Source organism: Borostomias antarcticus (assembly GCF_949987555.1).
Source record: "Borostomias antarcticus genome assembly, chromosome: 15".
Taxonomy (NCBI): Eukaryota; Metazoa; Chordata; class Actinopteri; order Stomiiformes; family Stomiidae; genus Borostomias; species Borostomias antarcticus.
The window spans coordinates 18,224,269-18,240,278 of record NC_140248.1 but is presented as its reverse complement, the minus strand read 5'-3'; the positions used below and the strand labels follow the sequence as shown (position 1 = coordinate 18,240,278).

The 16,010-nt window shown below is 41.4% G+C and overlaps 1 protein-coding gene across 1 annotated transcript; it reads left to right on the top strand.

Moving 5' to 3' along the window:
* Positions 1–1,291: 1,291 nt before the first annotated feature.
* On the top strand, positions 1,292–14,781 carry arhgap20b (Rho GTPase activating protein 20b; the record flags this gene model as incomplete). Its single annotated transcript, XM_084450347.1, has 15 exons — positions 1,292–1,369; positions 2,468–2,550; positions 5,064–5,228; positions 5,410–5,559; positions 5,930–5,971; positions 6,259–6,343; positions 6,457–6,531; positions 6,987–7,053; positions 8,164–8,349; positions 9,753–9,928; positions 10,283–10,444; positions 10,628–10,728; positions 11,313–11,502; positions 12,964–13,072; positions 13,180–14,781. The coding sequence occupies 15 exons, from the start codon at positions 1,292–1,294 to the stop codon at positions 14,727–14,729; spliced, it is 3,219 nt and encodes a 1,072-aa protein (XP_084306473.1). The 3' UTR covers positions 14,730–14,781.
* Between the last annotated feature and the right edge of the window lie 1,229 nt (positions 14,782–16,010).

The following is a 16,010-nucleotide window of genomic DNA, read 5'->3' as shown; positions in this document are numbered from 1 at the left end:
TCCTGTCCTTGCACTGGTCCATTGTTGTGTTGTTGTTGACTCCACAATGTCGCAAAAAAGAGAGATCCTATGTATGTCAAGTACAAATGACAATTAAAATTAATTCTGATTCTGATTTTCTTTGTTGAATTTCAGATGCTCTGCTAATGGTTTGTCCTTGGTGTGTCATGTGTCTACTGAGACTCTGGAACTGTGCTGGAAGTGCTTTTGAATCTGCTGCCTTTTGTTTTCTGCTTGATAAAAGCATTCAGTGTTTGCGTGTGTGTGTGTGTGGGGGGGGGGGGGGCATTTGTTTATTGTTTATTGATTTATTTAAAAAAGGGACAATGCACATTGATCAACAGACATGCTGTAAATGAGCCAGAAACAGGCTAGTTTCCATCTGCGGTCCCTGGCCATATTTTAAAAGGCAACCTAAAATTTTAGATTTAAATTCATTAAAATACATGAATTACAAAATGGAAAAGGTAACATAACAAAACAAAAGAAGGCAATTAACTCAGAAGACAGATAACAAAAAATACTTACAAAACAAGTCACCAAACATGGAGAACAACAAACAGAATTACCACAGCACAATAAATGACACACTAGAGCATGCTCAAACAACACAAACAAACACATAATTAACACAAAAGACTAAGGCTACTGATATACACATGACTGGTTGTCAAGCAGCCATATTTAGCATCTTGAATAGACACAGATGAGTCCATGAGGCCATCTGAGGATGTTGCAATGGTGATGAATTCTGGGCTTTCTATCACTCACCTTGAGAGCCTGTTGTAGAAACTTTTTTTTATAATTGTAAGAATGCTGGGCACACACGCTGGTAAAAGTCTTGTCTCAATGTGATATCCCGGGTGAAATAGGCTATAGGATATGTCTATAGGAATAACATGCTCATTGGTGCCCCCAGGGGGAAGATTGAAGAATGCACCGTAACCCGAGAATAAGTTTTAGAATGTGCAGCTACCGTGTGAGGAGTCAGGCCTGTAATATCCTTATTTAGTCAGCCAGGAGGGAAGAAGTCCAGCCCTGTGAGCGATGGGATTTGGGAGGAGGGCAGGAAAAGGTTGCCTCTCACATTGTCACTGTAAGAGGGACTTTCAAGGCAAACTCATTACTTTGTCTTGGTTCTGAGGCTAATTGCTCTCTGTTACTCTCTTGAAAACTTTTTGCAAAGTCAACAAATACTATTTTCCATCTGTGCTGGCGGAGAGCAGCATCTTAGGACAGCAGGACATCTCAGCACAATATGTGAATTTGTTTGACATTTGCTGAGTCAAAGATGACCCCTCAACAAAGTGTTGGCCCCCACTCCACCAAAGTACACAGCGATGAGTCAAGCATTCAAGAAAAAGAGAAGGCAAGTACTGCAGCAATTTATGAGGGTTTATAATGATCAATAGGGACTGTGGTCTTGGTTCAGTTGTATATTAATGCCTGTGACTGTGCCATATGCAGAACATGCCAACATGCATCCACATTATTGATGGTGCCTGGCAAAGATTATTTTGGGAGAAAAATTTGGCAAATAATATCTGTAAATATGTTTTATTGATACTATCCTCTTAGTGTGTCATTTACACACTATACCTATTGCAAACCGACTTTCAAAACAAAATCAAAAGAGATACAGAGCCAATCCATTTCTATCTGCAAATGGACTTGTTCTCTTCCTATCTCTAGCACTGTGACTGCTGGTGGCTCTGGAATGTACTGTACTGCACACTGTACTGAATCTAGAGAGCAAGTGAAGCGACTGTACAGTATATTCCAGTCATTGTCTAGAGTCTAGACAAATGTACTTATTGTAAAGTGCTTTGGATTAAAGCATCTGCTAAATGACTAGCATGTAAGAAATGATGGGGACTCTATAGGGCATACACTATTCTATCATACCATAACTCCTACAGCACTTTGAATGTGTCGGTTATTGTGTTGAAAGACTTAGGAAATAGTTTAATATTATCCAAAATGAATGAAGCATACTGTAATTATACTAATCTCCTGACAAGCCAGTTAAGATAAGTTACTTTAATAATTCCTGTGGGGGAAATGTGGTTAGAATTACAATTAAAATGTTTTGTTTGTAGTCTTCCCTTGGTTTTAAATCGAAGTGCCCTCTCTATCCTGTTTAATCAAGTGACAGTGGGCATGAGTACTAGTTAGGGTGAAAATCACAAGAATAAATACATAAAATGAATATTGTAAATCGGTTTTGTGATAAATTCCAAAGGGTGGCTTAATGACCTTAATGTAAGATTCCAAATAGGGCTCAAATTAAAAACAAAGCCTAATGTCACTTAATGATCTAAGATCTAAAAAGATAAATTAATCAAAATCATGACAAATTACTATAACAGTTACCAGTGCACAAATTGTATTTCCAGGAAAACACTTGGTTCCTTGAATGCAAGATGTGCAAAGTATGACCCCCCCAAAAATCAATGTTTTGTCACAGAAAATGAAGACAACACTTCAGCGAAGACCCTCTGGTCAGTCAGCCATCACAAAGGCCTTCAGCAAACAACGCGGCGACAACAGGTCAGAGATCTCAACAGTGCTGCTTGCTCATCCGTCTGTCTGCACTTATTGCATTGGCCTTGTTTTTCTTCTTTGCTTATTCCACGTGTGTCAGCAGCCTTGTTTCTCTCATGTTTTTTCTCTGTGTTTAGCCAAAGCCACCTTATCTGACAGGAAAATCAATATTTCAACTGTTGTGGGACAGTGAGTGAAGATGGTTGTTCGGGTGTCAACTTTGTGCAGGCCACTGTATGTAGCTGAATCTATCATGAATGAAATTGACAACAGAGTCACATCATGAGTTCTTGGAGGACGGAATTCTTACTGGATTTATTTGTCGAAAGCATGTGTTCATTAGTCCACTGAGGACCTACAATTTGGATGAACCATATCCAGAAAAAATATTATATATATATATATCTATGCTGATAAATAATAATTTTCTCAGTTTCGTCACTTCAATTAAACTGTGATGTTTGTACTGTCCTTGAGCTGTGGTGTGGGATAACTTATTTGACAGTTTGACCCTCCTCCTCACAAGCCCTGCTCAACCTCACTGTCTCAATGACGCATAAAACAGCACATAACAGTCCCAAGGCCTGTAGCCCTGCCATCTCCAAGGAATTCCTGCCTTTATTTGGCCTCAGTTCTGCTCTATCATGGTAACAGCAGATAAACAGAGAGGGGTAAAATAAACAAGTCTGTTAAATATGGTCTGTGAGGCTCTTGCCATCTTGGATCAGCCCAAGCAAAAAAATGAAAAGAATTCAGCATATCCTCCTTAATACTAGGTTTTGAAAGCCATGATTATTCTTTCATATTTCATTACACATGTCTGGATATCCTCTGTGACCTTTTTCCGCCTCACGGTGTTGAAGAAATGAAAAATAGTTTGATAAGAATGCAACTAGCAATATATTCATTGCAGTGAAAGGACTGAGAGAAAATGTCACAGATTAACATTTTCAGCTATATCATTTTCATTACATCTACATTATACCATATAATTGGTGGCTTTAGTTGAAAATGTTCCATTGGCCACAAATATTCTGTAGTAATGTACAGTAAATAAATAAGTAAGTAAATAAGTAAGTAAGTAGGTAAGTAAGTAGGTAAGTAAGTAAGTAAGTAAGTAAGTAAGTAAATTTTATTTGTATAGCACCTTTCACAGATAAAATCAAAGTGATTCACAGAATGAGGAAAATATCAATGAAAACAGGTAACACAATGCATAATAATAAATAGAAATAACAGGTGTACTAGATAAAAACAGGACAGAGAAACACAGCCAAGCACAGACAAAGGAATAAAAGTACCTACATAAATGTTAGGTTAAAGCCAATAAAGGTGAATACAACAGATGGTACATAACTGCAGTATAAAACCTTTTTATTCAGACAGAATCAACGGATCACAAGAATAGCATACATTACAACCTTCTGTATATCCAGCCTGAATTCAGATCATACAAAAATATTCAGATCATGGCCGTGCAACTAAAGATGTTATGCAGGCAAAGCTTATTACCTGGGGACTTCAAATAGGCTACCCAAAGCAAGACACCAGAGCACTCATAAAGTCTGCATATTTATTGCAGGAGGGTGACTGACATTTTCCTCAACAGCAGAACAAAGAAAGAGGGGAGGTACATCCTCCCACATAATTATTTAATTCACGGCCAATTTGGAAAATAATGAAATTACAGCAATAAAGTTAAAGGTTAAAGTCCCACTGATTGGCACACACCTGAGTGTGTGAAATTTGTTCTCCGCATTTGACCCATCCCCTGGGGGAGCGGTGAGCAGCAGCGGTGCCGCGTTCGGGAATCATTTGGTGATCTAACCTCCCAATTCCAACCCTTGATGCTGAGTACCAAGCAGGGAGGCAATGGGTCCCATTTTTATAGTCTTTGGTATGACCCAGCCGGGGATTGAACCCAATAGAATAGAAGGACTAGGGTCTATAACAATTACATGGGGACCATGCTTCTTTAGTGGCCCTTACATCCCATCTACAGTACAACATGGGGAACACTGCATCACATGATTAATACATGTCATTATTTACACATATTTACATGTTCTAGATTTTGATTATCACAGTACCTAAACAACTGTTTAGGAATTTGTGAGAATTCACACGCTAAAACTGGCTTATAGAGATGAGGGCCGATGGTCTCAGATAAGGACAGCATCAATAGGAGTACTTGAGCTTGCAGATCATCTTTAAAAAACACTTTTATTTGGTGCACAGATCTCTCAATGATGTTTCCACAGCACAGCCGTTAAACTCTTCCATAAAAGAGTATAAGGCTCCAATTAAGTATACATGTACAAGTATACATGAGCTGTCAAATCCAGTGTCTTTCTTCAGGTAGTCTATTTGAAGTGCCCAGGTACAGTAATAAGCTTTGCCTATATATATTACCCTCTACTGCTGAGCACCAAAACCCTTTAATTCAAAACTTGGCTAAAGCGCATTGGACTAAACCTTTGGGATGTGATGTGTGGTCCTGGGGTGTTTTCTGTCTGCAGAGATGGCCTCCTGACTCCCACACTCAGAGTAGGACTGGCCCAGAACCTGGTTCCCCAGAGTTCGGAGTTTGTTATGGAAGAGCGCGTGCAGCTGAGCACAGGGCTGCAGACCCAGGAGAGACATCTGTTCCTTTTCAGTGACACGCTTATCATCACTAAATCAAAGTGAGTTCCAGCAAACGTTCATATTCCCAACTCTCTGCGGTTCATTTTCAAACAAATTCCTGCTCATCAGTTTAATGATGATGATAGAAATGTTGTAGTGTTGGTAGTGGTTGGTAGTGGAACAGGTCCTCAATGGGATCTGTTTATTGTTAACTGTTGAACTATTTCCCCTGTGGACCAGAAGCTCATCCAGTCTGAAGCTGAAAGTGAGGGTGAGGCTGTGTGAGATGTGGCTGGCCTCCTGCATGGACGAGGTTGCAGAGAGAAAGCTGAGCTCCAGCCACTCCTTCGTTATCGGGTGGCCTGTCACTAGTTACGTGGTGACTTTCAGGTACTTCAGTCAGTGGTGAGATTTCTAAAAGACAGTTCTCTGAAAGGGCACAATGGGAAGTTCTGCACTTAGCAATAATATAGCCCCCCTCAGGGCAGGATTGAATCCAGGCTCCAGCTGTCTCTTTCTGCTCCCCCTGTCTATCCTCCTGTCCAGTGCAACAAAATGGACCCTAATTCATACAACCAAATCCTGTTGCCCTTTCGGAGAACATTGTGTCGCATTGTTGCTTTCCCTATACGTTATAGACTCATTTTTGTCCCCCTTAAATCATACTGTATATGCATATGTATGTATATCCTCTCGATGGTGTATCATGCAGAGGAAATCATACAGATTCGATGAAGAAAACGTTTGTCTTCCCCATCAGCTCATCGGAGATAAAAGAGAAGTGGCTTTCAGCTTTGCAGTGGTAAGGAGTTCCAATGGCGTGAATGTCAGTCCATCCCAAGTACATTCGCATTCACGTTTCACTAATTTAGCAGGTGATCTTTTCCAAATCGACTTACAATTAGTACATTTGTCTGATGACTTGAGTAAGCCAGCCCACTCATGTGCAATGAATCCCAGTCATGGTCAGTGAAGCCTTAAATAAGACCAAGTGAAAGTATAACGTTGTGAAACCCTGCACCAATAAAGCTTGAGACTGTAGTGAGACGCTGTCTATGTCAATGGCTCTTACTGTGCTCTGTGCCACAGGCAAATCAACAAATCCAAAGAAGAGGAATATCCCTGTACTGTCAGTATGAAAATTGTTCTGATGGACATCGGAAACAGTGCAATGGTTAGAGATTTCTCTCCTATCAGATAGTATTGCTGTTTGATTAAGTATGATGGATTACTTCCAGACAAGCTGTCTGATGTGTGTCACATCCTTGTTTATCTTTCTGAATGCAGGTAGCAGTCAATGTGGACAATAAAGATGATGCAGAGAAAGTCATTAATATCCTCAGTCAACAGTTGGCGCTTCCAGTAAGTAATTGCACAAGGGAACGACCTTTGAATGTCATTAGTATCTGAGAAACGACCCACTGTGTATCTCAAAGAAAAATATTTCCCAATGACTGATGATTGACAAAAACAAAAGGGAAAACATAATTGCGCCTAAGCACACTGCTGTTAAGGCTCCCATGTATCATTTATAAGGACATAGAGCATTTTGGCCACATGGTCTTCATCCTTGATGAAATGTGATGACAAAATGTTTCTTTTTGTTGAACACTCATACAACCTGCAATATTGTGTGCACCACACAATTGTGTATACAATATGTGTGTATATGCTCTTTTGTTGTTGTTTTTTCTTCTTCTTTTTTACTTTTTTCATTCTCTCCAGGGGCATTTCCTGTCTTGAGCCATGCCTGGAGTTGTAGATACCGTTGTTTCCTTTCCTCCCCTGAGCATTCTGCCCCTCTCCCTGTCCCACAGGGCCGGGTGGCTGACTACCGTCTCTGGGCAGTCTCGGGGAAGGAGGAAGCCCCCTTCCCGCTTATCGGTGAGGAAATAGGGCTGAATCACCATGCAAAACATGCCTGCAAACAGAATCAGGACGGAAGCACACCCTTGTTCCGTTTTGATGTCTCTGTCTCTGTCTCTCTCTCTTTCTCTCTCTCTCTCTCTCTCTCTCTCTCTCTCTCTTTCTCTCTTTCTCTCACACTGTCTCTCTAATCAAAGAATTCACTAAGCAAAAAGTAAGATTCATTGTGGTACCTTGTTTGACCTTGTCTTTTTAGATACAGTAGTGGTGCTCATTCGTAGTGTATGTGGGTCATATTATAGTGGAGAGCTTTAGATTTTCCTCTGTAATCAAGTGATATGAACAAAGGATACCTTAACACAGCCAGGGCATATTCTCAGACCCACGGGATTCAGTTGGGTCTTTGTGTGTCTGGAATAAAGGTTGGAGACAGAGTTAGAGTTATTCTGTCTATCAAGCACATAAGTCCTTAGCCTAATTCCGGTATAAAATATTTGAGTCCATGAGTCCATACAAATCATATTAGCCATAGAGAATTACACCTTGGAAATGTGTGAGCAAATTTCTTTTCAACAGACATTTAAATCCTTTTGTAATATTGATAGGGGTCTAGTGCCCCACTGTCACCAGCAGACCTCCCGAAGTCCGATAGATACCCCCGTGTCTGCTGTGGATGATGTAGCATGTCCGTAGAATATTCTCTCTGCTATGATGCTTTTAGCCTCTCTCACTCTGAAATGTAATTTAATGTAATGTATTGCTTTATAAATGTTCTTAGCCGGTAGACAAACATACTCCTGGAGCTTGCTCGATCGCCTTGTTGAGAGGGGTCAGGGAAGAATTTTTACAGCTCACTTATCTGGCCCCCTGGTGATTACTGTTTTTTTGCTTCCCTCTGGAATATGTAGAGAGTGGGTCGTATGCCCACCTCCCTTGTTCTCTGTAAAGCGCATTGTGTTGCCTCTGGGTATGAAATGCGCTATACAAATAAAGCTTTGATTGATTGATTGATTGATAGTGCCAACCATAGGGACTAGAGATTCAAGTTTATTACATGGGTTTGTTCCAAAGAGGCACATTCTCTTATCTCTATGTATCCGTCTCTGACCTGCCTGTTCTGTCTGATAGGTCATGAGCTTCCCTACAGCATCATCCTTCACTGCCTGAGGGAAAGCGCTGGTCAGGCCTCCCCCGTCTGGAGCAACCTGCGGACTGTGGATGGCCGGCTCCACCTTGATCAGCTGCTGAGAGAAGCCCCGGACCCACGCTTCATCCTCAGGCTCAAGGCTGCCGGCGCCGGTCATGGAGGAAGAGGTGAATTCACGTGTACCCCTTGACCTCCACAGACAGAGCAGTCCCGACCCCATACACCTACATGACTCAGTCATAGTTCAGGGTAGAGAATTGGATCATGTACTGGTGCTAGTTTTCTAGTTGAGGGTAGAGAAGCGGATGTTCCGTGCTTGTTTTCTAGATGAAGCACCGTGTTCTCAGTAAGGGAGTGGTTTATTTAGAATGAAGATAGTAAACAACTTCCTGTCATGCTAGCAGATGGAGTTTAACCGACGTTATCGCAAGCCACTTCCTGTAATTTTGTTTAAATGTTCCATGACTTGTTGAAAGTATAGAGTACAGAGTTGCACGAGAACGAGTGAAATCTTTTTTTTTTTACCTTTCATTTCTATATGTAAGTTGATGAAACAAATCATCTAACATAATCACACCGGTCACAACTTTTCTTTTTAATAGTTTATTTCATTTCCATACACTATTAACATTACAGGAAACCAATGTTGTTGACTGGTGACTCTTGGTTTGTATTTGCATGGTGGGATAATGAAGTTCAATCAGAAAATCTTGCGCTCCATAAAAAGTATATGCTATGGATGCATCTCTTAAAGGTAATACATTTATTGCACAAGGGCAGGGTTTGCCTTTTACAATTGAATCCAGCCTAGTCTAGGTGGGCATGTTACAATTGAATCTAGCCCAGTCTGCTACAGAAAGCTCCAACAGCATGGCATTCATTTGATTCAGCCTTAACTCCCAACACTCCTAAACAAATAATAATATTCGCCAAACTCAGTGTTTCAGACAAAGTTCTGGGGCATGGACACACTTGAGTTGTCATCCTTCAAACTCCAGTCCATTACTTTTGTTGTTTTGAAACATGCACATTATGTGATATTTGTCTTTGTGGAAAGTTTTTTAATGTTTCATAATCCAGATGTGTATACAGTAAGTAAGTAGCCTTGAGAACCAATGGTTCTGGAGCCTAGTGGCCCATAGGGCAGGACCCTATCTCCTGATTCCTTAGCGTGAGGCAGCTTGATGTACAAGTACACCCCCTGGACATGATGCTAGTATGTCGCAGGGACTTACCCCCATTTCATCCCTTGATGCTGAGTGCCAAGCAGGGAGGCATTGGGCATCTTTAAAAAAAAAAAAAAAAATGTAATAAAATAAAATAAAGTCTTTGGTATGGCCTAGACAGGGATCAACCCCCCAACCTCCCAATCTCAGGGCAGACACTCTAACCACAAGGCCACTGAGCTGGTTGTGTGTACAGTAGGCCTATCTAACAATGATTTGTGAGGAAACAAGCCTGGATTTTGAATTACCTAATTCAGTGTCTCGAGACAAATGGCGTCTTTTTTACACTTTCTTTTAAGAATGAGCAGATTGTAAAATTCCTCATCACCATATCATTTTTTCAGTAAATTCCTCTGAAAAACACAACAAGAGAAAGAAGTCCCTCATAAACTGGGCTCTGAGAAGAGGACATGCCAGTTTATCAGGTGGACTTCCTGGTTCCTGTACCTCCCCTCAGAAGCTCTTTGGTCATTCACTGTCCTCCATCTGTCACCACGGAAGCCTCCCCAGACCAATCATGGTGAGATGAAAAGGATCAATCAACCAGTTGCCATTTCATAGCCAAAGACAATCATAAAAAAGCTCACATATTAATCACCCAGCTGAAATCAAGAGTAACTTCAAGAGTCGGAGAAAGTCTTTATCATAATTTGAGCTTGATTGGTCGATTGGTTTTGATAAGTGTTAATGAAAATATGTCTGTACTGTATAATTACACAAATATTAAATCAAAGAGAGGTCAAATATAAGATTATTCTGACTTTGGCGTGAAAATGTTGTTTTCCAGTTTTCTAGAGATCTGTGTTTACTGCACAGGTGGCATGTTATGGTAAATGTCTCTCTTGACTATATTGTGTTGTCTCCTCTTGGAAAGGATATGCTATATCTGCTCTACCATGAGGGAGCAACAACAACAGGGATTTTTCGCCGCTCAGCCAACGCTAAAACATGCCGGGAGTTGAAGGAGAAACTGAACTCCGGAGGCAGTGTTCAGCTGGAGGGCAAGTCTGTGTTTGTGGCTGCAGCTGTCATCACCGTGAGTGTCATGTACAGTAGTGCCACATTGGCTTTAGATCGTTATGACCTACAGTATTGACTTCCTGTTCAGTCTCCGTACGCTCGATCCCTCTAATCAGCTACTCCTTAGCCTGTGATGAACAGATCCCGTATGTTAGAGCAGATCTGAGGAAGGACATTGTGCACCCTGCTGTTCCAACAGGACTTTCTTCGCAACCTCCCCGGAAGTGTACTCTGCTCTGCTCTGTATGGCCAGTGGATGGAAGCCATGGTTGTTGAAGATAAGATTGAGAGGATACAAAGGTAAATAGCAAGAATATATCTTTGATTTTTGTGAAAGGTTGGATTTTATTGATTGGATATCTTTGGGCTACTTGATATCAACTGGCTTCCATGTGTTATACAGTACACTGATAAGGGACTGTTAATTGCATACTTGGCACCAGCAATTATGTTCCCAAAAGAAAGAATAATAATTAATCTGAGCAGTTCATGTTCAGTGTAATGATGAAACTGAATAAAATTGTGATTTTCCACTCTCTGTGCCATTCATTATGTGTAGCTCAAATAACATCATCATCCAGTCGCTTAGAGGATTGACATCTGTTGAGGATTTTGTTGATGTGATTGGTATTTGCACATGCTCTTGTCCTTGTGTGTAATTCGAATAGTTGCTATGTGGGGTAATATTAAGATAATCTAAGAACATGTAGGAACATGAGGGTTCTGCATCACAATGCATTGATCTGTATTTAAAACAATATTTAAGACAGATTAAAAACACCCAAACCAGGGTTTACGTGTTTTGGTTTTAATGAAGGTGTGATCTAATGCTTCTGCTCTTCCCTCACCCCGTGTCTTTTGCGTTTTGCTGTATCTCTTTACAGACTGTTGAAGCAGCTCCCAGCTGACAATGTGACTCTGCTGCGGTATCTCTTCGCTCTGCTCTACCACATTCAGCAACACTCACAGAGGAACCAGATGAACGCGTTCAACCTGGCCCTCTGCATCGCACCCAACATGCTGTGGCCTCCACTGCCCACGGGTCCAGAGCAGGAGAGCCAGTCCACCAGGAAGGTACGGATGCACATCTCCTCCTCAAAGTCCTCTAGCATACACAATTATGTAATACATACATTTGGTTTTTATGTATGCTGTGCTGGTAGAGGTGCAGTCTGACCGTAAGCCACTTGAAAGCATCTTGACCAAGACACTTCTCAGTGCCCTAAAAGACTGCAGCGCCTGCTGATGAGTCTGGAGGGATATGATGTTTAGCTCCGACTGTCAAGCATATATTGTTACTGAAAGTCTCTCACCTTTATGAGTGGATCCAAATTCTCATTTATATGGTAATTGGTAAATGGACTGCACTTACTGTATAGAGCGCTTTTATCCAAAACACTTTACAATGGCCTCTCATTCACTTTTATCCAAAGCACTTTACAATGGTCACACAGCAATGCCGGCAGCTGCCATGCAAGGTGCTAGCCTTGGGAGCCATTTGGGGTTCAGTGTCTCGCCCAAGGACACTTTGACGTGTGGACAGGAGAAGCCAGGATTCGAACCGCCGACCCTGCGGTCATTGGACGACCTGCTCTACCTCCTGAGCCACAGCCACAGAATCTGAAAATGCCTGCCAGGCATAGGATGACATACTGTAGTAATAATAATAATAATAATAATAATAATAATAATAATAATAATAATAATAATAATAATACACTTTATTTGTATAACACCATTCATACAAATAAATGCAACTCAAAGTGCTTTACAACAGAGAGTATGCATGCATACACAAATAATGAATGAATGGGGATATTAATGTGTAAATATATTCCTGAGGATACTGGCACTCAGAACTGGCACAACCTAGCAACACGCAGACCACACAGTTTTATAGATATACTTTTTATTTTATTTTTCAAGCTACTGTTCACTAGTAATGTTGTCAGTTACCATTAAATCAGTAACACATGGAAGAACAACGGGAAACAGAATTATAGGTGCACTTCATCACAGGAACATAATCCATCAGTGGTCGTCATCTGCAAGACATCGCCGCAATTACGATTCTGTAATTTGTTGTTTTTATTTTTTATATGTTTGTTTTATGTCTCCAACCATGTAACTGTAGGCTACTGCAGCCTGCATTGGCCAGGACACTCTTGAAAAATATATTTTAAATCTCAATTATATTCCAAACCTGGCTAAATAAATAAATACATAAAACAAAACATCACTCCATGATTGTACTTTGTATTGCAACTTGTGTCAAAATTCCTGATGAAGAGAATCTGCTCTTAGTGCTCATGGTCTGGAACATCCCCAGAGGGTTATGTTTTAAAGTTAGGCATTCAATTTGATTGGTTAGGGTTACTGGAAGAAAAGGCATTAGTAGGTGTGTGTGTGTGTGGGGGGGGGCTGTGTTTAGCTGGTATTAAACCAGGGACTCGTGAATTACAAGACAAGCACTTAAAATGTCTCCATTGGCTGCTTTCAGAGTGAACGCTCACCTCCTGTTTTCATGTCTCCCAGGTTGCAGCTCTTATCCAGCTTTTCATTGAAAATACCCCCGCCATATTTGGAGAAGATGTTGAGAGCATCTTTAATGAGCCGATGCGTGGACCTATGGAGGATGTCATTGGTGAGACTTATAAAGAGAGATATTTTCTTAATGTTTTTGTTTTGTTCTTATGATGATTCATTCTGATTCTGATGTCTTTCTTTTGTCTTTTTTTTTTTATCTTGCAGTGGAGTCCTGCCAGCAACTCTACTCTCTAGATAACTGGGATGTGGAAAGACAAGAAGCCCATATCTCTTCAGAGAGAGAGTCTCTCATTTTGCCTCTGAGAAAATTGGTCTTGAAAGAGCAGAAAGAGATCTTTGATTTCATGGATGAGGTGGACTCTTTGAAAAGGATACATGTCAGTGAGGACAGTGCATATAGCTGTGGAGATATCAAGGTAATGTCTTCCTCCTCCAGCAGCTCTATCTGCTCACTGACGGGGACTCAGAGCCTCAGCTCAGCCCGTGACCGGTGCTCCTCTGAGCCCAGCATGTGTCCGGGCTCCCCCCTGCCCCACGGACAGCTCCATAACCCTGTGGCCCGCCAGTCCAGCTGTGATGCAGCCATGATGTGTGGCCAGCACAGTCACCCGCACCCTCCTAAGAGCCTGAAGGGAGACAGCAGTCCTAGAGTAGTAGCAAGCAGATCTACCTTCCGGAGGTCTCCCCAAGTCACCTCCCGGTTCTGGCACCCTGCCCAGCGGTTAGTTCACTCTAACAGGTCGAGTTTCTCCAGTCTGTCCTCCACAGCTACCTCTCTCTCTGGCTCCTCTCTGAGCTCAATAGACAGTGCCTTCTCTTTCTGTTCAGACTCCTTGTCGTCTTGTCCCAATGAAGCCAACTCCCTTCCCTTCCTGTTTGGCTCGTCGGCACGGCTACGCCCCCTGACACCTGACAGTCCAAATAAGTTTCCCAAAGACTGGAGCATGGCAGTGGCCCAGGCCCCCGAGGATTTGGAGTGGTACCATGAATATGACGAAGGAGAGGAAGACAGAAGTGTCCATGACACAGAGCAGCAGTACCATATATGCACCCAGAATAGCGAGGAGCCTCAACTTCGATCCCAAAACCTGTCCGTGGTTAAAGGAGGACAACAGTGTAGTCCAAACCCCGAATTTCAAACGGCTGGCAGTCAGAGAAGTGGTTCAGGGGACCAGGTGCAGCAGAATCAACAGGATAACGTGCTGGAGACCCCTGAGTCAGACCAGAGCCAGAAAATCTATATCAGTCACTTACAGCTGAAAGAAACAGACGGGGCCGACAAGAGAGAGGAGTTGAAGAGGACGAAGATCATGTTTTACACAGCGGCTAATACACTGCTGGTGAAAAAACACTCTGGTCAATTGGTCAGTGACTGTGAGGCGGAGCATCTGCCGAACGTGGACCTTCTGAGTAAAACCATAAAGGTGCACATTCCCCAGACAGTGTTCTACGGCCAAAACTCTCCACTGCTCCTGCAGTCTGTTTCAACCAGGCAAGCCGGCAACGCCAGTGAGAACGGCGCAAAAGTCAAAACCGATTTACACTGTGGCACTATAGACCCATCACAGCTGGATGAACCCAACCTCCCAGCCCAGACGCCCTCTAAAAAGCATTGCAAGGCTTCTAGCTCGATCAGTCACACTATCAGAATAAAACTGCCAGCAACAGTCAGAAACACAGTCAGAGAATACTTTGGTTCCACTGACAGCAAGAGCAGTGCAGATACAAAGCAATGGGGAAAGAGCTCCTTATGAGTAAAATGCAATGTCAAAGTAAATTGGATGGTCATAAGGACATAAGGAGAAACCTGCCAAACTGGCACAAGGAGACAGACAACAGGCTTAATGTGTTAAGGAGAGGAGTCATTTGATCAGACAACAGGCTTAATGTGTTATGTTGTATTGTTACCAGATGGCAGATGGAGCATTAAATTAACCGTGCAAGTATGACTGTGTATTTGCCTTTTCTGGATGGATCTAATAGGGTCCCATGTCATACATACGTAGTGAAACTCCTTCCATTGGAGATGGACAGCAACAAAATATAATTTCCCTCTGTTCCCCAGTGTAAAAGTGTAAAGTGTAAAAACAGCCACCCCACTCTTCCAAGCTACAAACATGCCAGGAAATGTCAATACTATATGTCAATGCAAGAAAATGAGTGTCAGTCTGGAAAAAGGTTAGCTATTGCACAGTAAACCCATTTCTTACCTAAAGGTGCAGTGTGCGGTTTTTGGTGGCATCTAGTGGTGAGGTTGTAGATAACAACCAGCTGAATACAACATGGCAGCATCCTTGGAAGGACCCACTCCCTATGTAGATATAAAAGGCTCATTCTAAGGTACCAAAAACACAACAATTCTTATTTTCATGGGATTGTACACTAATAAAAACATGATATAAATAACATACGTATGATATACTATAACGTATGTTATATTCCATTTCTGCCAAGTCTGTTCTGCTAGATGCCATTCTACATTCTACACATTGCATAGGTATATATACAGCTTATATACAGCTACAAATTATGATGTAGGGTTTGTGTACAGGAAATCTGTTTAAAGCTTGCCCACTTTTGCCTTAGTTTTTCATTTTTGTAGAGTACCCTTATTTATACAGTTCATGCTTTGTATATTTTCAAGCATGTTGTATTTCAATTTAAATGATGAACCCTCATATTAACTTAACTATGGGTAGCTTTACTGTAAGTAGTTATAGATCCATTTTTAAGTATTTCAAGTTTTTAAATGTTTTTATCCTCTATGTACTGTATAATGCTACACGCTTCAAGAGTGAATCATCTTGAACCTGATTGGAGTCATTTTAATTGTTTACCCAGACAAAGTTTTGAATGACAAAGATGTCAACATCATTCATTTCATGATTAAATCCTCATCTGCAAACCATTTTACTTATTTCTAATTGGATGAATATGAATACATGAATATGATGAGGTACTGTTGTACGATAATATGATTACAATATAAAAGAGCTCAACAACAGCAATGTTTGGATACACGAACACCAGGTACA